The sequence below is a fragment of the Coregonus clupeaformis genome, chromosome 13, assembly GCF_020615455.1.
Source record: "Coregonus clupeaformis isolate EN_2021a chromosome 13, ASM2061545v1, whole genome shotgun sequence".
Lineage (NCBI taxonomy): Eukaryota > Metazoa > Chordata > Actinopteri > Salmoniformes > Salmonidae > Coregonus > Coregonus clupeaformis.
Window position 1 is genome coordinate 9,919,379 of NC_059204.1, and position 22,544 is coordinate 9,941,922.

Consider the following 22,544-nt stretch of genomic DNA (forward strand, 5'->3'; position numbering starts at 1 on the left):
CAACACATACATTCTAAGTGATTTCAATGGGTCTCTCTCCATTCTAATTGTTTTATACTGGTCAATTAAACTTAAACCCCAAATAATTGTCTGCATTTTCATCAATCTCATTTGAGATCATTTCCACACTGCCACGTAGGGCTGCACAATATGGACAAAAAAATCTAGGCCTTATTTTTAACCAAATGTTGCAATTGTGATTTGACTTGAGATTTAGATCAAAACACTTGAGTGAACTCTTGGAATCATGGACAAATAATGATTATTCTAATTCTATAGTTAGAAGATAATAGTGGGCACTTTGAATGCAGTGTTGTTTGACATGACCACGAATGAAAATGCCAGGGAGGAGTTATTGTGGCAGGGTAGGAACCAAAGTGTTGGTGAGTGTTTCCTAGGGGACCCTATAATCTTTGGCTACATTAAATATGTAGCTAACATATGCTTCGCCTATTCCTCTTTTGATTTAGAAGATACTGTTTCACAAGCAACATGCTGATTCAGGCCTACACCATCACTGGTATCAGGCTGTATAGTTAGCTAAGTTTGCTCTGACTCAGTACATTTATTAGCTAGCAAGCTAGCCAACTAACTAGCAGTTAGTATTAGTGGCTAACATGACTTAGCCACAACTTGCTAAGAAAAGACAAACTAGCTTTTTGCAGATAAGCTAGAACACTTGTGGATTATATTAAGAAGCAAAGTGGAAACGGCATCGTAGTTATCAACATTGTTGCATGTGCTGCATTGACCATGCAGACTGAACGCAAGTGTCTTGTGGTCGAGCAACAACGAATGCGCTCCGTGAATGACGGAGCGGGGCTAGGTCTGGAGAGAGATGACTCAAGTAGCGGAGTAAACTATAAAAATGGACGTTACACACGGCGTATCACATTTAACAAACCAAACATTCGAATATCGTTATAGAAGGTAAAGTAAAACCCCAAACTGGTCCGTGCATCAATACCGGTATATCGTAAAATACGGTATACCGCCCAGCCCTACTTAGCATGATGTTTATTTGACCTGGAGCAGTTACTCTACATTTCCTTGAGGTGATGGGATGTATGACGCAACCACATGAGACTTACGTTTACATTTGACATTTGAGTCATTTCACAGTAATATGTTTTGGAATTTGTCATACATGGACTCTGGCCTAGTTGAAGTGCTTCCACAGTCCTTTGACAGGCAGCCATATCTTGTCTGGGCTGAGCTGAAAGATACTGTCAATGGTGAATTATTTCCAGGTCTTGTGCAACAAGCCTCACATTATCACCAAGTAGGACTTGTCTTGTGTGTTGGCTGGCCTCTGGTATGCCATTCTGTGGAGGGTTTCAACTAGGAATGTGACAAATGGAAACATTTTCGTAACATTTAAACAGTTTTCGGTTAAAACAATAAGTATTTCAGAATCTAGACATACATCATATGCTACTATAAGGAGTATGACACCAACATGTCTGTATCATGTACGGTTCATGGATCATTAAGGTCTTACAGGAGGTGTATAGGTCTAAAAAGGGTCTAAAATGGCCACTTTCATCATGATTTTCTCAAACATGGTTTGTGATACAAATTAGAGCCCGATGGATATTGGATCTTTGGGTCCGATACCGATTTTATGGAGGCAATTTACTGATTACTGATATACAGTGCATTTGGAAAGTATTCAGACCCCTTGACTTTTTCCACATTTTGTTACAGCCTTATTTTAAAATGGATTAAATTGTTTTTTCCCCCTCATCAATCTACACACAATACCCCATAATGTCAAAGCAAAAACAGGTTTTTAGACATTTCTGCAAATGTGTGTGTATATATATAAAAAAGCTGATATCACATTTACATTAGTATTCAGACCCTTTACTCAGTACTTTGTTGAAGCACCTTTGGCAGCGATTACAGCCTCGAGTCTTCTTGGGTATGATGCTACAAGCTTGGCACACCTGTATTTTGGGAGTTTCTCCCATTCTTCTCTGCAGATCCTCTCAAGCTTCTGTCAGGTTGGATGGGGAGCGTCGCTGCACAGCTATTTTCAGGTCTCTCCAAAGATGTTCGATCGGGCCACTCAAGGACATTCAGAGACTTGTCTCGAAGCTACTCCTGCGTTGTCTTGGCTGTTTGCTTAGGGTCGTTGTCCAGTTGGAAGGTGAACCTTCGCCCCAGTTTGAGGTCCTGAGCGCTCTGGAGCAGGATTTCATCAAGGATCTCTCTACTTTGCTCCGTTCATCTTTCCCTCGATCCTGACTAGTCTCCCAGTCCCTGCCGCTGAAAATCATCCCCACAGCATGATGCTGCCACAACCATGCTTCACTGTAGGGATGGTGCCAGATTTCCTCCAGACTTGACGCTTGGCATTCAGGCGAAAGAGTTCAATCTTGGTTTTATCAGACCAGAGCATCTTGTTTCTCATGGTCTGAGAGTCTTTAGGTGCCTTTTGGCAAACTCCAAGCGGGATGCACCTAAGCTCAATTTCGAGTCTCATAGCAAAGGGTCTGAATACTTATGTACTTTTTGTATGGGGTATTGTGTGTAGATTGATGAGAGAAAAAAATAATTTAAAAAAAATAATTGAATCCATTTTAGAATAAGGCTGTAACGTAACAAAATGTGGAGAAAGTCAAGGGGTCTGAGTATTTTCCGAATGCACTGTATCTGCCGATATAGTTTTTTTTACACATTATGCTCCAAAGGATTAACATATACTCTAAATGATGATTTCTTAACTAAATATTAAAGTTACAATTATTTATTAACATTTTATTTGTGGTTTACGTAACCACTAAAAAGCAACTATATCCTCTATAAATACAGTACGAAAGTATACAGAACAAAAATATGAACGCAACAATTTCATTGATTTTACTGAGTTACAGTTCATATGAGGAAATCAGTCAGTTGAAATAAATTCATTAGGCCCTAATGTATGGTTTTCACATGGTTATGCATCTGTTTTGTCATGGATACCTTTACAAAAAAAAAAAGGGCTTCACAATGGACCTCAGGATCTCGTCATGGTATTTTTGTGCATTCAAATTGCCATCGATAAAATGCAATTTTGTTCGTTGTCCGTAACTTATGCCTGCCCATACCATAACCCCACCGCCACCATGGAGCACTCTGTTCACAACGTTGACATCAGCAAACCGCTCGCCCACACAACACCATACACGTGGTCTGCGGTTGTGAGGCCGGTTGGATGTACTGCCAAATTCTTTAAAACGACATTGGAGGCAGCTTATGGTAGAGAAATGAACATTCAGTTCTCTGGCAACAGCTCTGGTGGACATTCCTGCAGTCAGCATGCCAATTGCACGCTCCCTCAACTTGAGATATCTGTGGAATTGTGTTATATGACAAAGCTGCACGTTTTAGAGTGGGCTTTTATTGTCCCCAGCACAATGTGCACCTGTGTAATGATCATGCTGTTTAATCTGTTTCTTGATATGCCACACCTGTCAGGTGGATGGATTATCTTGGCAAAGGAGAAATTCTCCCTAAAAGCAACTTAAGCAAATTAGTGCACAAAAGAGAGATAAATAAGCTTTTTGTGCATATGGAAAATTTCTGGGATCTTTTATTTCAGCTCATGAAACATGGGACCAACACTTTACATGTTGCGTTTTATATTTTTGTTCAGTGAAAATACAAAACACTTGTTCAGTTTACCTTCTTAGACAAATCTTTTAAGTTGTAGATATCTATGAATGCAGAAGTGTTTGCCGAGACACCAGAAGCACACTAATAAACAAGAAGGGCTGAACGAATTAAACTTTGTCTCAAAGTAAATCTGAAACTGCACTTTTCACAAGTTCACAACCTGTACAGTAACATGCAGTTTGTAATGTTACGACTAGGTGTCAGCATTTGTATTGGGTCGATTCACTACAGTGCTTTACCACTGTCAAAGGTCATGTAAACAAACACCTTATGGCAACCTCTCAATGAGAGCTTGTTATTACGACAATTTTACACTGTTATTCAATATAAAATGTATTCAATATATTTCACCTGCAAATGAATAAAGGTTAAATAAATAAAATTAAAATGGCATGCGCTGATGACTGAAAACATTTGTTCAGGAAAAGAATTGCCACACTGGTTTTAGTCACACACGTTCTAATTTAGCTAGCTAGCTAACAATCTTATTTTATCATGCATGCAAGTACATCGACTGAATGATAGATCTGCGCCATCTTGCTTTTTGCGTATTTCGAAAACACTAACTAAATAGGGCCCAGACAGTAACCGTGTTATTTTTGTATCACGGATTAGTTTACTTTGGCGCCAGTCCAGTGTTCGCACAGAAGTACCACAGATTGTTTGCTTGTTAACTACCTTGCTAGCTAGAAAGAGCTTAGTAACTACATTGCTAGCTAGCCAGCTAACATGAACTAAGTGAGAATGTGATGAGGACAGGGCTGCTTGCTTAGTGAAGTGTACTTTTGATTATTTACAGTTGAAGTCGGAAGTTTACATACACTTAGGTTGGAGTCATTAAAACTAGTTTTTCAACCACTCCACAAATTCCTTGTTAACAAACTATAGTTTTGGCAAGTCGGTTAGGACATCTACTTTGTGCATGACACAAGTAAGTTTTCCAACAATTGTTTACAGACAGATTATTTCACTTATAATTCACCAGTGGGGTCAGAAGTTTACATACACTAAGTTGACTGTGCCTTTAAACGGCTTCAAAATTCCAGAAAATGATGTCATGGCTTTAGAAGCTTCTGATAGGCTAATTGACATAATTTGAGTCAATCGGAGGTGTACCTGTGGATGTATTTCAAGGCCTACCTTCAAACTCAGTGCCTCTTTGCTTGACATCATGGGAAAATCAAAAGAAATCAGCCAAGTTGTAGACCTCCACAAGTCTGGTTCATCCTTGGGAGCAATTTCCAAACGCCTGAAGGTACCACATTCATCTGTACAAACAATAGTACGCAAGTATAAACACCATGGGACCACGTAGCCGTCATACCATTCAGGAAAGAGACTCTTTCTGTCTCCTAGAGATGAACGTACTTTGGTGCGAAAAGTGCAAATCAATCCCAGAACAACAGCAAAGGACCTTGTGAAGATGCTGGAGGAAACCGGTACAAAAGTATCTATATCCACAGTAATACTAGTCCTATATCGACATAACCTGAAAGACCGCTCAGCAATGAAGAAGCAACTGCTCCAAAACCACCATTAAAAAGCCAGACTACGGTTTGCAACTGCACATGGGGACAAAGATCGTACTTTTTGGAGAAATGTCCTCTGGTCTGATGAAACAAAAATAGAACTGTTTGGCCATAATGACCATCGTTATGTTTGGAGGAAAAGGGGGGAAACTTGCAAGCCGAAGAACACCATCCCAACCGTGAAGCACTGGGGTGGCAGCATCATGCTGTGGGGGTGCATTGCTGCAGGAGGGACTGGTGCACTTCACAAAATAGATGGCATCATGAGGAAGGAAAATTATGTGGCTATATTGAAGCAACATCTCAAGACATCAGTCAAGAAGTTAAAGCTTGGTCGCAAATGGGTCTTCCAAATGGACAATGACCCCAAGCATACTTCCAAAGTTGTGGCCAATTGGCTTAAGGACAACAAAGTCAAGGTATTGGAGTGGCCATCACAAAGCCCTGACCTCAATCCTATAGAACATTTGTGGGCAGAACTGAAAAAGCGTGTGCGAGCAAGGAGGCCTAGAAACCTGACTCAGTTACACCAGCTCTGTCAGGAGGAATGGGCCAAAATTCACCCAACTTATTGTGGGAAGCTTGTGGAAGGCTACCCGAAACGTTTGACCCAAGTTAAACAATTTAAAGGCTTTCTACAAATGTAAAAAGCACGTCAAACATCCTTCCTCCCAATTAAGTTTGTGAGAATTGCCAGAACAACCTGAAATGCCTAAAATACTTTTGGTCTACGCTGGCATGGAATCGCGCGATACAGATTTACATATTTAAATAGATGCATCTATAAAATAATTTAAACGCATCATTTTTACATTTACGTCATTTAGCAGACGCTCTTATTCAGAGTAACGTACTTTTTGCTGCAGCGTTACTGTTGCATTTACTCCACATTCACAGTATTTTGTGTTCCTTGCTGTTGCATTTACTCCACATTCACAGTATTTTGTGCTCGATCCCTCTAAAGCAGACCTCTCATCTCTCTTTTACACAGGAGCGCACCAGATCCTTTGATGGCTTCAACATGCACTCCCTGGAGAACTCTCTCATCGACATCATGAGGGCCGAGCAAGATACCCTGAAAGGTAAGATAACTATCACAGAACCATTTTTTTTTTACATTTACATTTTACATCATTTAGCAGACGCTCTTATCCAGAGCGACTTACAGTTTTTTAGTGAGTGCATACATTTTCATACTGGCCCCCCGTGGGAATCGAACTCACAACCCTGGCGTTGCAAACGCCATGCTCTACCAACTGAGCTACACAGGATCACATGTCCGGTCACAATATTGATGCTAGCGGCTATATCTAAAAACCTTTGTCCTTCAAATCTGCTGCAAGGTCATCTAGGACTGGTGTCTGTCTGCTGCCCCACAGCCATGTCAGACGACTGCTGATCTGAGCTTTCCTTTCAGTGGCACTAGAGTAGACTAGAAAGTGAAGAGTGAAGGGCCTCCTGAGTGGCGCTGCGGTCTAAGGCACTGCATCGCAGTGCTAGAGGCGTTACTACAGACCCAGGTTCATTCCCGGCTGTAATTTAAATTGGGAGGGAAAAAAGGGCGGTAAATAAAATACAAAAGTGAAGAGTGGAGGCTTATGTAGGCTATTCTACAGAGTGTGCAAATGGAAATATAGCTGTGAGCAGCAATGAATGGGGTTCACAGGATGACAGAAAGGACAGAAGATCAGTTGGATAACAAAGCAAGCACTCTGTCATGTAGGAACTATCAGTGAAATCATTACCATGTTTATCTCTCAATACCACAAGGATGACGCAAGTGGAGTTTAGTCTAGTGGGTTGTGGGTAGCCTAGCGATTTAAGAGCGTTGGGCCAGTAACCGAAAGATTGCTGGTTTGAATCCCCGAGACGACTAGGTGAAGAATCTGCCGAGGTGCCCTTGAGCAAGGCACTTAACCGTAATTGCTCTTGTAAGTCACTCTGGATAAGAGCGTCTGCTAAATTACAAAATGTAAAATGTAGTGCTGTTGGTAGTGTGGCCGACTTTCAATGCAGCAACTAATCATTGTCAAATTCATTAGAGGCTAATTCATTGTGTGCATACCAAATCTGGAGTCAATCTTACTTTTAGTCCATGAGAAGATTTCTTATGATTATTTGAAGCATTAGCAGTACATAGTCAAAAAAGTGATAGTTTCCTTATTTTTTAAGATATCAATGCCAAACTTAACATGGTTCATCATGGTAATGTCTTTGATGACCTTAAAAAGTTAAGTTGATAGGCCATTGTGAAGTGGATTTGAAAAGGACACGAAAAACCTGATTTCTGATTTATCAATAACTCAAACTAAGTTAGGAGATGTACCCTGGGTCTACATATGGGTTTTATTTGGACTTATGGTTCATAAGAAGTGTTTCAAAGGTTTTCAAAAATGTCAAAGATGGAGGAAAATCTACCTTATGGAGGTGGCGTGGGAGGTGTTGCTTGTCCCTTTTTAGAGTTGTCATAGCTGCAGTTAGTGAAGGGTTTGTTGATTGGATGGTATTATGGTGCATGTAAATGCAGCGCTCGTAGCAGTCTCTATAGGTTGTCCATCTGGTTTGTGATGCAAACATTCCAAACCAGAAAGTTCCTGTTGTCAGTCAGGATGACCTACTGTACTGCTACTCCTACTGGACAGACTGGCTCACGATTAGAGGGAGTAGCCTGGATGGGGTTTCTGTTTAACTACCCCCATAGCTTGTGTATGCATTTTATTCTTTTTACACCTCTGTATTCAGCTGTTAAACCACAGTGAAACACAACAACTTTGGCGAACATCTGAGAGGCGACGAGCCTGAAGTGATGAGTTGTTGTGCTCTCAGTCTAGTTTGAGCTGATTATTGCCATGACGCTCCCAGTGCTACGTGCCAACTACAGAGGGTTAGAAATGCAGAGGAAAAACATAATTATGATGCATCATTCCATCTCGTTGTGAGCAGCAGTTCCTCGCCACTGTCTCCAGGGCAACGTGTTTCTACATTACAAGGATCCACACAGATGAAGGGTTTACTGCTCTCACTCTGTGCTGTCCCTACTGGGGTGAGCTCCAAGGGTACCAAAGCAGCGCCCCTACCCCTAATTGAAAATAATGACCCCGCTGCTCTGCAGAACAGATTAAAAGGAAGGAGGAGGAAATCGACTGTAGAAGTGGCTTTGAATCGATTCCAGCATTGTCCTCTGTGACTGAAAAGAGCACTCTGTTCCCTGAAAAGTTGGCTCTGTGTCACCACTGACTACTGAGCCGGTCCACCAGCCTGCCTGCTCGCTCTCTCTGATTTGAATAGATGGATGCAGGGGAGGGGCTTGGAGAATATGTGTGACGTGACGGAACGGAGCACACCAATCACTGAACACTCTACAAGTCCAGGATTTCCAATCCTCTCCTCTGCCCCCCCCCCTAAACTGGTACACCTGATTCAATTAGTCAAAGGCTTGATGATTAGTTGACTAATTGAATTGGGTGTGCCAATTTTTATTTTTAAAACAAAAATGTGAAAGGTCTGTGGGGGAGGGGAGAGGTTTGGGAAACCCTACACTAGTCCACACCAGTTACAATGGGTTTACTATTAGTTATCCCTCCCATTATCCTTCCACCAAGGCACCCCGGCATGGCACAGTTCAACTCTCAAGTACATTCCGCAGGAGGTCAGGGGAGGAACAGGGAATGTGCCAGCGAGCAGGCGGCTGAGAGATGGACGTCGTGGGCTAATGTAACCAGGGCTCGTTTTGTGTTTGGTTGTGACTGAATCTCTTAATGATGTACACTCCCCTCTCTAGGTCGCCTAGGATTCACCCATCCAGGAGGAGATAGTCCTCTGCCCATAAATGGTACGTAAATGGGTTTTATAACACTAGTGCTCTGATGGCTCAACCCATGCTAATGGATGGATGGATGGATGGAAGGTGAAACAAGCCATATGTTAACATAGTCAACAATATTAGCAGCACCATGTTTGTACTTAGCATGCTCTTGAGGCACCAGTGTGGATTTCCTTCTCTGTGTTCCACTTTTCCTATTCCATTAGTTCTTTAATGGTTGATGTGGATTTGTTAAATAGGGATTTAGTAATATAGATTAATTATTTCATTTTAAATTGCATAACTAAACACGTTTTAATGTTGTGTAATCCCTCACCTAAGGCAGTGTATCTAAACCATTTGCATTCAGTCAGACTTCTCTTTTGCCTGTGCAATGAAGGAACTAAGCATTGGAATTTGTTCTTTTTTAGTATAAAACCTATTGCCTAGAGATGTTAAAGTCTCTAACCATTTCTCAATAGGTTGTTGCATGTTTCCTTCCACATGATGTGACATTTCCTGTTATAGTTCTTTATATTGAATCAGTGCATGATTCACTTCTTTCCTATATGCGGACACGAATACCGTAGGCTAGTTGTAGCTACAAAGGTAGACTAAAGCTAATCTCTTTAGCTACTGCTTCCTCAACTGCAGTTTTGATATGCAAAAGCCGAAATGCAACTGAAAGCTCAGTGATCCAACATGGACGCGCTCCTTGAGCCTCATAGTGTTATATTGGTGAAACACGGTGATCAAACAGGACAGATGGTGGTGCTGCATAGATGCTGTTCAGAGGGTACTACTAGTCTTAGAGGCACTCACACCAGCTGATAGTTACTCTGTAGAACAAACACACGTATCAGAGAGCGGGTGTATCCACCCTCCACTGACCTCCGACCGCCTAAAGAGCTTCTCTTTATCTGGCCCAGGAAGTAAGTGTGTGTGTGTGTGTGTGTGTGTGTGTGTGTGTGTGTGTGTGTGTGTGTGTGTGTGTGTGTGTGTGTGTGTGTGTGTGTGTGTGTGTGTGTGTGTGTGTGTGTGTGTGTGTGTGTGTGTGTGTGTGTGTGTGTGTGTGTGTGTGTGTGTGTGTGTGTGTGTGTGTGTGTGTGTGTGTGCGTGCGTGCGTGCGTGCGTGCGTGCGTGCGTCGCGTGCGTGCGTGCGTGCGTGTGCGTGCGTGCGTGCGTGCGTCATGCGTGCGTGCGTGCGTCGCGTCGCGTGCGTCTGCATGCGTGCGTGCGTGCGTCGTGCGTGCGTGCGTGCGCGTGCGTGCGTGCGTGCGCATGCGGCGTGCGTGCGTGCGTCGCGTGCGTGCGTGCGTGCGTGCGTGCGTGCGTGCGCGTCGCGTCGCGTGCGTGCGTGCGTCGCGTGCGTGCGTGCGTCGCGTCGCGCGTGCGTGCGTGCGTGCGTGCGTGCGTGCGTGCGTGCGTGCGTGCGTGCGTGGCGCGTGCGTCGCGTGCGTGCGTGCGTGCGTGCGTGCGTGTCTGTCTGAGATCCTCATGAGTATGCCAGTAGACGTGTATAGACGTGACCGCACAGGCAACCAACTTTTAATGTCACATGCACAAGTACAGTGAAATGCCTTTCTTGCCAGCTCACCAATGGCGTAATCAATAACAATGTAGAACAAAAAAAACTAACAAATCAGGGGTGAATGTTCAATACAGCTCATCTGTCTGCCATATAATCTGGAGCACTGAGGAGGCAACACAGTACCAATCACATGCTCCCCATCATTTCTCTGCCACATAACCTGGAGCGTTGAGGAGGCAACACAGTACCAATCACATGCTCCATCATCTGTCTGCCACATAACCTGGAGCACTGAGGAGGCAACACAGTACCAAATCATCATCTGTCTGCCACGTAACCTGGAGCACTGAGGAGGCAACACAGGACCAAATCATCAGTCTGCCACGTAACTTGGAGCACTGAGAAGGCAACACAGTACTAAATCATCAGTCTGCCACGTAACTTGGAGCACTGAGGAGGCAACACAGTACCAATCACATGGAGGATGTGACTGAGATGGAGAGGGCATGTGTAGTCAATGAAAGAATGGATATATCAGTGAAACTGTCATTCCTGGTCACTGTTGGTGTTCTATGTTATTTTACATGCAGCAAGGAATTATGGGAGGAGACGAGGTAAACTGATTATCTTGGGTTATTAAAGTGGAATATGTATGTGTGTATGTGTATATATGTATATATATATATCAGTCAAAAGTTTGGACACCTACTCATTCAAGGCTTTTTCTATATTTTTTACTATTTTCTACATTGTAGAATAAAAGTGAAGGCGTCAATACTATGAAATAACACATATGGCTCATGTAGTAACCAAACAAGTGTTAAACAAATCAAAATATATTTTATATTTGAGATTCTTCAAATAGCCACCCTTTGCCTTGATGACAGCTCTGCACACACACTCTTGGCATTCTCTCAACCAGCTTCACCTGGAATGCTTTTCCAACATTCTTGAAGGCGTTCCCACATATGCTGAGCACTTGTTGGCAGCTTTTCCTTCACTCTGCATTCCGACTCATCTCAAACCATCTCAATTGGGTTGAGGTCGGGGGATTGTGGAGGCCAGGTCATCTGATGCAGCACTCTCCTTCTTGGTAAAATAGCCCTTACACAGCCTGGAGGTGTGTTGGGTCATTGTCTTGTTGAAAAACAAATGATAGTCCCACTAAGCCCAAACCAGATAGGATGGCGTATCGCTGCAGAATGCTGTGGTAGCCATGCTGGTTAAGTGTGCCTTGAATTCTAAATAAATCACAGTGCCACTAGCAAAGCACCCCCACACCATAACACCTCCTCCTCCATGCTTTACGGTGGGAAATACACATGTGGATATCATCCGTTCACCCACACTGCGTCTCACAAAGACATGGTGGTTGGAACCCAGAATCTTTGATTTGAACTCCAGACCAAAGGACAAATTTCCACCGATCTAATGTCCATTGCTCGTGTTTCTTGGTCCAAGCAGGTCTTTTCTTCTTATTGGTGTCCTTTTTAGTAGTGTTTTCTTTGCAGCAATTCGACCATGAAGGCCTGATTCACTCAGTCCCCTCTGATTAGTTGATGTTGAGATGTGTCTGTGACTTGAATTCTGTGAATCATTTATTTGGGCTGCAATTTCTGAGGCTGGTAACTCTAATGAACTTATCCTCTGCAGCAGAGGTAACTCTGGGTCTTCCATTCCTGTGGCGGTCCTCATGAGAGCCAGTTTCATCATAGCGCTTGGTTTTTGTGACTGCACTTGAAGAAACTTTCAAAGTTCTTGAAATGTTCCGTATTGACTGATCTTCATGTCTTAAAGTAATGATGGATTGTCGTTTCTCTTTGCTTATTTGAGCTGTTCTTGCCATAATATGGACTTGGTCTTTTACCAAATAGGGCTATCTTCAGTATACCCCCCCTACCCTTTCACAACACAACTGATTGGCTTAAACGCATTAAGAAGGAAAGAGATTCCACAAATTAACTTTTAAGAAGGCACACCTGTTAATTGAAATGCATTTCAGGTGACTACCTCATGAAGCTGGTTGAGAGAATGCCAAGAGTGTGCAAAGCTGTCATCAAGGCGAAGGATGACTATTTGAAGAATCTCAAATATAAAATATATTTTCATTTGTTTAACACTTTTTGGTTACTACATGATTCCATATGTGTTGTTTCATCGTTTTGATGTCTTCACTATTATTCTACAATGTAGAAAATAGTAAAAATAAAGAAACTCTTGAATGAGTAGGTGTGTCCAAACTTTTTAGTGTGTGTGTGTGTATATTTATTTATTTATTTATTTATTGTGTGTGTGTGTGTGTGTATACATTTTATTGTATGTGTGTATATATGTATGTGTGTGTACATACATACACTACCGTTCAAAGGTTTGGGGTCGCTTAGAAATGTCCTTGTTTTCGAAAGAAACATTTTTTTTTTTCTCCATTAAAATAACATTAAATTTAGCAGAAATACAGTGTAGATATTGTTAATGTTGTAAATGGCTATTGTAGCTGGAAACGGCTGATTTTTAATGGAATATCTACATAGGCGTACAGAGGCCCATTTATCAGCAACCATCAGTCCTGTGTTCCAATGGCACGTTGTGTTTGCTAATCCAAGTTTATCATTTTAAAAGGCTAATTGATCATTAGAAAACCCTTTTGCAATTATGTTAGCACAGCTGAAAAACTGTTGTGCTGATTAAAGAAGCAATAAAACTGGCCTTCTTGAGACTACATTTTACTCATTTAGCAGATGCTCTTATCCAGAGCGACTTACAGGAGCAATTAGAGTTAAGTGCCTTGCTCAAGGGGCACATCGACAGATTTTTCATCAAGTCGGCTCTGGGATTAGAACCAGCGACCTTACAGTTACTGGCACAACGCTCTTAACCACTAAGCTACCTGCCGCCTCTCGCATGAAATAGCCTTGATTTCACAGAACAAGAATAGACTGACGAGTTTCAGAAGAAAGTTCTTTGTTTCTGGCCATTTTGAGCCTGTAATCGGACCCACAATTGCTGATGCTCCAGATACTCAACTAGTCTGAAGAATTGCTTCTTTAATCAGCACAACAGTTTTTCAGCTGTGCTAACATAATTGCAAAAGGGTTTTCTAATGATTTAATTAGCCTTTTTAAAATTATAAACTTGGATTAGCAAATACAACATGCCATTGGAACACAGGACTGATGGTTGCTGATAATGGGCCTCTGTACGCCTATGTAGATATTCCATTGGAAATCAGCCGTTTCTAGCTATAATAGCCATTTACAACGTTAACAATGTCTACACTGTATTTCTGATCAATTTGATGTTGTTTTAATGGACAAAAAAATGTGTATATATATATATATGTGTGTGTGTGTGTGTGTGTGTGTGTGTGTGTGTGTGTGTGTGATTTTAACTGGCATAGAAAACCCCTGTGTTTTTGCATCCATTTCCAGTATTTATGAAGGGGGACAGTATGTGTTAGCATGTAGATGTTGTGATTTATTGTTGGTCTTTGTGTTTGATCTGGCATGTTGTTTTGTGTTTTCAGCTCCCAAGAGCTTTTCTTTACAGAGCGAGACACACAGTGAACAGACTCAGGGCTAACTCTCCTACATAATTGGTCATAAAGCTGCTCATCTCTGGTTTTCTGTCGCTTGGTTAGGAATAAGTCTGGGGTGGCTTAACCTCCAGGACACGGGGCCGGAACAATATGCAGGCAGTCGTGTGTCTGTGCGCAGCTGAGCGAGTAGCCAAATGAGCTGATATGGGGATGGCTGGTGTGGAGGAGAGGGGAGGGAAGAGGAGGGAGGGAGAGCAGAGGGAAGAGGAGGGAGGGAGAGCGGAGGGAGGGGAAGAGGAGGGAGAGCGGAGGGAGGGAGAGAGGTATCCCTGGCTCAGTCCCTCTCAAACGGCTCAGCAGGGCGGCTTGTAGAGGGCCTTACTGTAGCACTGTCTCTGGCACTCAATTAATCATGTCAGGTGAATTCCTGGAAAATTGGCACATATTGTCGTAGCTAGTATTGCTTGACAATACAATACCTAGCCATGTAATAATATTCACGCAACACATGTTGATAAACCTAGGAAATAAACCCTATGAGTATTGATCATGTTTTTGTATCCGTTGTGTTACGTCTTCACACAATCTGTCATTGACTGACTGTGTTGTCTCCTCTCCTCTACTCGTCCCTCCCCTCCCCTCTCCCCCTCAGGTCACTCTTCCCTGTTCCCCATGGAGGATGGTTTCCCTGACGACGAGCGTTGCGAGCAGAGCCTGCCTGGCCTTGGCTCGCCCCACTGCTTCCCCCACCAGAATGGGGAGCGTGTGGAGCGCTACTCCCGCAAGGTCTTTGTCGGTGGCCTTCCCCCTGATATTGATGAAGGTAACCTTTACAACACTGCAGACCACAGTGGAGGCAGTGAGCCTGGAATACACTGATTCATTGACTGGGCTGAACACCTGGTTGATGGGGTGGAGGTCTACAAAGTGTCTATCTTCATGGCCAGTAGTCATAGGGTCACATGACTGATGTTGAAGACCAGTCACTCTGTGACCAATTTTGGCCATAGATTTTCACCAAGCAGCGCTGCTCTTCCGTTTCTCACTGCATAGCAAGTCTTGTGTTGTTTAGTTTCTACCAGCTTCCTGAGGGCTTTGGCTCGCGAATAGGTGTAGTTCTAGTACATTCTCTGTTATAAGGAGTGGAGGACATCTCTCAGGTCTGAGCAGTGTTGCTGGCAGAAGACAAGAGAACAGCTGAGGCACTGCTTGTTTTGTGGATGCCACCATCTGCTCTGCTTTAATCTCCCTGTTTAATGTTACCAGGGACTCCCTCAAGTAGAGCCCACTAAGAACAGCCATATGATGACCCACACCATATCACAGTACAACCACTGTGAGGCAATTGTTGAAGTATGTTTTTGTTTTCTTTTTCACTTTTAGATGAAATAACTGCAAGTTTCCGTCGCTTCGGACACCTCTTTGTGGACTGGCCTCACAAGGCAGAGAGCAAATCTTACTTTCCCCCGAAAGGTGAGTCATGTGACAAGTCAGCCTACTGCTACCGCCCTTAACGTCAGCCACATGCAGCGTTGTCATCATCAAAATGGGTTTTCAAGATTGACTATTGATGCCTAAATAATTTGAAATGTTTAAAACAAACTTGTGAGCAGATCAGTCATACCATTGGCAGTCATTTCCAGCAACAGACGGAGAATGAAATGGTAGAGGTCAGAGTTAAGTCCTCTAGTGATCTCTGTGACATTGTTCTGTGCAAGTGGTTTAAGTGGTGTCTGTTTGTCCTGTAGGTTATGCCTTCCTGCTGTTCCAGGATGAGAGCTCTGTACAGGCCCTGATTGAAGCCTGTATTGAAGAGGACGGCAAGCTTTACCTGTGCGTTTCCAGCCCCACCATCAAAGACAAGCCGGTGAGCAGATTGTGCCATCATCCATCTGCTCCCTTCTTTAATACTATTATGAAAGATCTCAAGATGCAGCAGGGGTGTAACATTCATTATGGCGATTCTGTTTGCGAAAACGTTTTGTCTGTTGCAAAAAGTTTTGAAACAAACTGTTTACTCCGAACGGAAAACGCAAACGAGAGTTTCTATTGGACAAATTCAGGTAGGTCAGTCCCCGTTTCGTTACATTTGATTCCGTTTGGTTCTTAAACGGTAAGCTGTTTCCGTAATTAATACACCCTAGAATTTTACTGCTTCATGTTTGATTTAGTGAGCCCATTCGATTTAGTGGCAGACCAAGTAAATGAGCAAGCAGCCGCTCTCCCTATAGAAATGGCTTTGCATCAGCACAGGCATAACATGGCAGCCATGGCCAACATAGAGACATAACCTGACGTGTAACATGTCTCTCTGTGTGTGACAGGTTCAGATCCGCCCCTGGAACCTGAACGACAGTGACTTTGTGATGGACGGCTCCCAGCCTCTGGACCCCAGGAAGACCATCTTTGTGGGTGGGGTGCCACGCCCTCTTCGTGCAGGTAACCTATTGACCCTAGTCAGCTAAAGCCCCGTTTCCATTGGCACTTAGGATGTGTCCCAGGTGGCGTTCTATTCCTTATATAGTGCACTACTTTTGACCAGGGCCCATGGGAAATATGTGACACAACCATGTATCCTCTATGGTGTATTAACCTGTTTGATTAGTGCTGCATTTTATCACATCAGCATGCACAGTATGTCATGGGGGAGAAGGGAATTTGTAGCAACTCATAATGAAAATGGAAGCTATTTGAAACATTACGGCCGAGCTCGGAATGTTTACATGAAATCTGAGGCTGCACCCTTGGAATTGTGCCATCTGCAACCTGTGTTTCCCTCCTTCCACAGTGGAGCTGGCTATGATCATGGACAGGCTGTATGGAGGGGTGTGCTACGCAGGTATCGACACAGACCCGGAGCTCAAGTACCCCAAGGGAGCAGGGCGGGTGGCCTTCTCTAATCAACAGAGCTACATTGCTGCTATCAGCGCTCGTTTTGTCCAACTGCAGCACGGAGAAATCGATAAACGGGTTAGTGAAGGCCCTGCTAATACAGCGTTGCACAAATATACAGCATTTTTTTACAAAACAGATAAAAGGCTCTTATCTCCTGTCTTGTACATTTTAAAAGGACAATTTGTTCTTTATTGTAATGGTTTTATAGATGAAAGTAAAACATTTTGGGGTATTTTGACAGGGGCATACGAGGACAGAAAACAAATTACTGTCAAGCAGACATTCAATGCCTTGTACATTTAACCAGCTGCCACCTGCAGAATAATTATGCTAATTCACTCAACTGAAATCAGTCAAACTGGAATAATTGTTCACAAATGAACGTACCAACCCAACGTGTCTCTACTTTGGTACTGACTTTAGAATGTTTATAGATGACCATTCTCCTAACTGGAATGTAATTGCCAATGCAGTTATGTGTTGTGTTAAATCTTTGAAGATACAGTACGTTAATGTAAGATGTATTAATCCTATCACTATTCTCTAGTGGGTGTCTGACAGATGGTATTCTTCCTACCTTTCTCTGTCCCCCTCTGTCTGCTCTCTCTCTCCCTTTCTCTCGCTCTCCCTCTTCCCCCCCCCCAGGTGGAAGTGAAGCCATACGTCCTGGACGACCAGTTGTGTGATGAGTGTCAGGGAACCCGGTGCGGTGGCAAGTTTGCCCCTTTCTTCTGCGCCAACGTCACCTGTCTCCAGTATTACTGTGAATACTGCTGGGCAGCCATCCACTCGCGCGCCGGTCGGGAGTTCCACAAGCCACTGGTCAAGGAGGGAGGTGACCGGCCTAGGCACATCTCCTTCCGCTGGAACTGAGAGAGCGAGAGAGAGGCAGTGGGGACGGGGGGAGTAGGAGTCGCAAAATCATTGTACAAATAAATGCACTTTTCTGTTGCTGGTTCCTTGTAGCTCTAATTTGGAAAAAAAATATATGTTTCATTTTTAAATTAATATTTATTTTAAAGATGAGAAAATGTCAAGAAAGGAAAAGAAAATGTGAAATCCCATTCTCTTGACTTTCTCCAGTTGCTTTTATATTTTATTAGAGCACATAGACATTTGAAAAGATTGGGCTTTCAATTGTCACCCTACTATCCAATTGGCTTGTCATTGACCATCAACTTCAAAGCAGTATGTTCAGTTTAAATGTTGATCCAATAGGCTCCAGAGCAGATGTGAATAGAAAAGGTGTTGCTAAAGAAGAGTGCACTTATTTCTTTATTTTAGAGTGCAGATGATAAAGTCTCAGTAGTTAACCAAAGCTTAATCTCAATTGGTTTAAAAAAAGAAACAACTACAGAAACGTGGGTTCTTTCCCAGATCAGATGTTTGAATATTTTATTTTATTTTTAAAGACCATGCTAATATTTGATGTTACTTGACAAGATCGATTTCACAACAGGCGTTCTGGTTTGATCTCCATTTTGACATGCAAAAACTAATACCTCAAGCTTAGCTGCTAATGTGCTGAATAAGTTAAAGAAAGTAAGCTGGTATTCCTCTTCCCTTAAGACCATAATCAAAGGGAAACGGCGTCAGAAAAAAAGGCACAGTTTTATAGACGCTGCTTTGTCACTTCTTTATTTTTGTAATCCGACCAAGGTTGTAGTAAGAATGAACAGAGCATTTTATTGGGGAATGTATGGCGTTGGAGGTACCAGAGGCCCTCAGCGCTGGCCGGTATAGAGATGAAAAGTGACCCCCCTCTGTGTCTGAGGTCCTGCTAGCTAGGAGAAGAGAGGCTAGGGGCTAGTTCTCATCAGGGCTGCACGTGAGCAGAAAGCCCTGTTTCTCGTGTATTATTATTATTATTATTATTATTATTATTATTATTATTATTATAGCATTGGTGCAAATCTCCCGAGCCTTTATTCAACCTGTTTTTAATCCCACTCAAAAAAGAGAAATGAATTAGAAAAGTCAGGCATGTCATCAACACATTTACATCTAGAGGAGATGCTGTAACTAGACCTGCAGACCTCTCTTCCTGTGCCAGCCCAGCTAACTCAGCCAGTGTTCTAAGCATAAATGAAGATAGTCCATGCGATGTGCTCTACTACATGCGTCCCACAATGCAGTTCACTCACTCAAACGACTGCAATAAAGAGGTTATACCTAGATGCTTTAGGGAACCAAAGACGGCTGTGCAGTAGTGAGTAACACTATCTCATTTCAGTTCTTCACAGAGTTTTCATTATTGTTTTCTTATAATTTTCCTTACGAAGACCAGATGGACTCCAGCAAACCAAAGATTGACCTTGAATAGATAATAGTGCAGTGAAAATCCAGGAAAACACTAGTGAAAACAACTGGACTTATTCAGTTTACAGACACCAAGGCTTTTTCACCAGTCAATCCCCTCATTTTCAAAGGTCAAAATGGAGACATTTGTTGCTAGGCAGTTGTGTAACGTGGATAGGTCTGCAACAGGTTTGGGAAATGAACACAAAAAGCTAAACAAAGGCTCACGTTTGGTTATTATAGTCGTACAGTGTCTGAATCTACTAGCGTTAAATATGTCAGGGAGTGAGTGCTGAAATAGAACTAAACACACTAGTGAAAACCGTATCCTTGTGTTGGCTTGATGGTGTTCTACTGCACCAGTTCTGCACCATGGCTTTAGCTTGTGGGTGTGGTGGATAAACATTTTAGAAGTTAAAAACACTTTTTGAAGAATTTGCTGTTAATGAGATAAAAAAAAAAATGATTATTTTATACATGGCCTGCTGATTTTTGGTACAGTGTTTTCTAGCTAAATTATTTTGTCATGCACATATAAACATTTATGCACTACTTTTCTAAATATTTTTTTTTTCAACAGTCATTTTAGGCACATTTTTCACAAATGGGAAAACTCCTTTTTGCAATACCTCAATTTTTCACATTGTGAAAGGTAGCTTTTGTACTTTTGTTACTGAGAGATCTGCATATATGGAAATTTTCATTTAAAGAAAAATTTTGAGTGATTTCGATTTATATTATTTTCAAATATGCTTTTTATATGTTTCAGTGCTGAGGAATCTTCACGACTAAGTGCGCACGTGTGTTGATGCGACTTCGAAACGACAGAGGAACGATCAGTGTATTGCTTAAGGTCTTAGATCTTATTCACTAGATGTTTCACAAAAAATCTGATCTTAACAGCATGGCGAGGAAAAAGTTGTCATTTAAAATGGAATGTTATTGTTTAAAAAATGGCTACCCTAGTTGGAAAATGGTAACTTCTCTCTTTTTGCTTTCCTCTCCATAGCTGGAATATAACTATTATAAGGATAATGCAAATTTATGGTTCATGCTTCGGCAGAATCTCGTATCACAAGAATGGATGTTTGGTGTTTAGATATTTTAACATTTGAAAATATATATTCTTGAACTTGCCAACTAGCTCCTATTGTAATCCTTAGCATGCATGACGAAAAAAAGATAAGTACATGAATTAGCTACTGAATTTGATTGTTGTGGTTGTGCACCAGATGTTTCTCAACTTTAATTTGTTAAGGACACCCCCACACCTCACTCCCCTCCCATGTGTTAATCTCTTTACCTTCCCCATACTCAGACCTCTGCAGGATGCAAAGAAAAAATATGAGAAAATAAGAAGAAAAAAAAACTAACTCTAAAATCAATTTTAGCAGTGCAGGACTTGAGCATCTTATAGGACACTGTTGAAAAGACTTGATAACTCCTCTCCACTGTCTGTTGAGATAATTCAACCGTGTTGGAGGAAGGGGAACTTTAAGACTTGAATGTGGTAAATGTTGCAAGTTAACTTCGAGTTGTTATGTGCAATACATTTTTTTTGAACTTTTTTCCAGATAAAGACTCTTTGCAATGTAATTCTTTAATGCCATTTTTAATTGCAGACATTTAAAGAAGACGTTAATATGTTTTTCACAGTCATTTTCTACTGTTATTGTAATCCTTTTCATGCTGGTGTTTGTAGAAAAGAAAAATAAATCAAACTATTTGTACTAATATAAATAATTGAAGTTATTTTTAAACCATTAAAGGTTTTGTGCTCATTTGTTTATTTCAAGCTACTGTGATTGCATTGTAATTATTAGGTCAATAATGTATTTAGCTGTTTATTGGTATATTTTTAATTGGAATGTATAATTAATTTTTATAATTTTGATCAGATTTTTGTTATATTTTTGAGGTGAAGCTTTTAATATGTTAAAGTGTCTAGTTTTTACTAATTGCTATATTGTGCTCCACAATATATGATTAACATTTTCTGAAGGAAAATAAAGATTTAAATATTTGTCTGTTAATGATGTTACTTAATGGCAAAATTTCAATAGTTTTTAACTGTGTATGGGAAGGTTGTATTTATTAATAGCATTTTTTACTTAAGATATCATCTTAATTTCTATTGTCATTTCACTTTATAAGTTCCTATTTTTGTATTTTCCTTTCTAATTAAGTTATGTAATACAAAATGTCCATATTTCGAGGAGTTGGTCTGTAGAAGTGCTAGTGAAACGAAAAATAAAATTCTGTTATTTAATTGTTTGCAGCCAACTATTTATAACAGTGTGCATCATTTTTAAATATTTGTAATGTGAAATGTTGAATGAATAAAACTTAACTGTGATAAGATAAGGCCCACTGTGTGTTTATTTCTGTGTGGACTGTAACAGTGTGTAGCGGTTTATATCAGTTGCTGCTTTCATAAAGCTAGGCAGCAGCCATTGCTGGGCCCTGGCTGATAAAACCTCCAAATTAATTCCGATATCTTTACTACATACAAGCAAATAAGGTCACAATGAGTTATGTAAGTAATGCTGTGTGTGTGTGTGAGAGAGAAAGGGTGTTAAAATGGTGACCTCCAGAGCTTTCGATAATGTCGGTATCAAAGTAACCATTAATATTTTATGAGCATTTATTTTGCAACCATTAATTATTTCCTTGTCCAGGCTACGAAGTCAGTGTGTTTGTATGCCAGCCATTACTCTGATATTTTCAGACACAGAATGTCACTATAATGCCGCGGTCATCCTTGGTCATCCTAAACAAGCCATAGCTGATTAGCTGATGAAGCAAGTCATTGTAAAATAGATGTGTCATCATGCATGCCAGGGTATTGATAATGCTGCATAAATGCCCTTGGATAATGAGGTGTGATTAGTGTGTCTACAAACACTGGAAGGAATTCATCTTCCTCAGACTCAGCAGCTCCACCTGCCTGCTGACTGGTACATTACCAATATAAAGTAGGAAACCGTTGGTTGCCCAATTTAGAATCCACTCTATTGTAGTCTTCTAATAATCTGTCCAACCTGAAAAGAAAACCATTAGCTCACTACCTTTGGGACCTTGCGTACCTTAGGTAGCAGCACTCACATTGCCTGAGTACGGCAATATGATTTTCCTTTAATGTAGGCAAAACCATCTCATATCCTATTAGAAGAGAGTGGGGTATGTTGAGCCATTTTTTTTTTACATTCAGCATCACTACGTCAAGGGGAATATAGTATTCTTTCTAACAAAGATATCTACCTATATTCAAAATGTTGTGTATCCCGGGAA

General features: G+C 41.5%; 1 protein-coding gene across 3 annotated transcripts in view; it reads left to right on the forward strand.

The window, feature by feature from the left end:
• LOC121579191 (cytoplasmic polyadenylation element-binding protein 4) overlaps positions 1 to 21,621 on the forward strand; it is a 35,044-nt gene extending 13,423 nt beyond the window's left edge. The window contains exons 3-11 of one of the 3 annotated variants that reach the window (XM_041893559.2): positions 6,184 to 6,274; positions 8,974 to 9,024; positions 11,116 to 11,139; positions 14,713 to 14,883; positions 15,444 to 15,533; positions 15,809 to 15,927; positions 16,385 to 16,499; positions 16,849 to 17,030; positions 17,601 to 21,621. In XM_041893559.2, the coding sequence (XP_041749493.1) occupies positions 6,184 to 6,274; positions 8,974 to 9,024; positions 11,116 to 11,139; positions 14,713 to 14,883; positions 15,444 to 15,533; positions 15,809 to 15,927; positions 16,385 to 16,499; positions 16,849 to 17,030; positions 17,601 to 17,828 (1,071 nt within the window). In that variant the 3' untranslated portion in view covers positions 17,829 to 21,621. The remainder of the gene's footprint in view (positions 1 to 6,183; positions 6,275 to 8,973; positions 9,025 to 11,115; positions 11,140 to 14,712; positions 14,884 to 15,443; positions 15,534 to 15,808; positions 15,928 to 16,384; positions 16,500 to 16,848; positions 17,031 to 17,600) is intronic. The other 2 variants (XM_041893560.2, XM_041893561.2) reach the window with 2 other exon arrangements.
• The last annotated feature ends 923 nt before the right edge of the window (positions 21,622 to 22,544 follow it).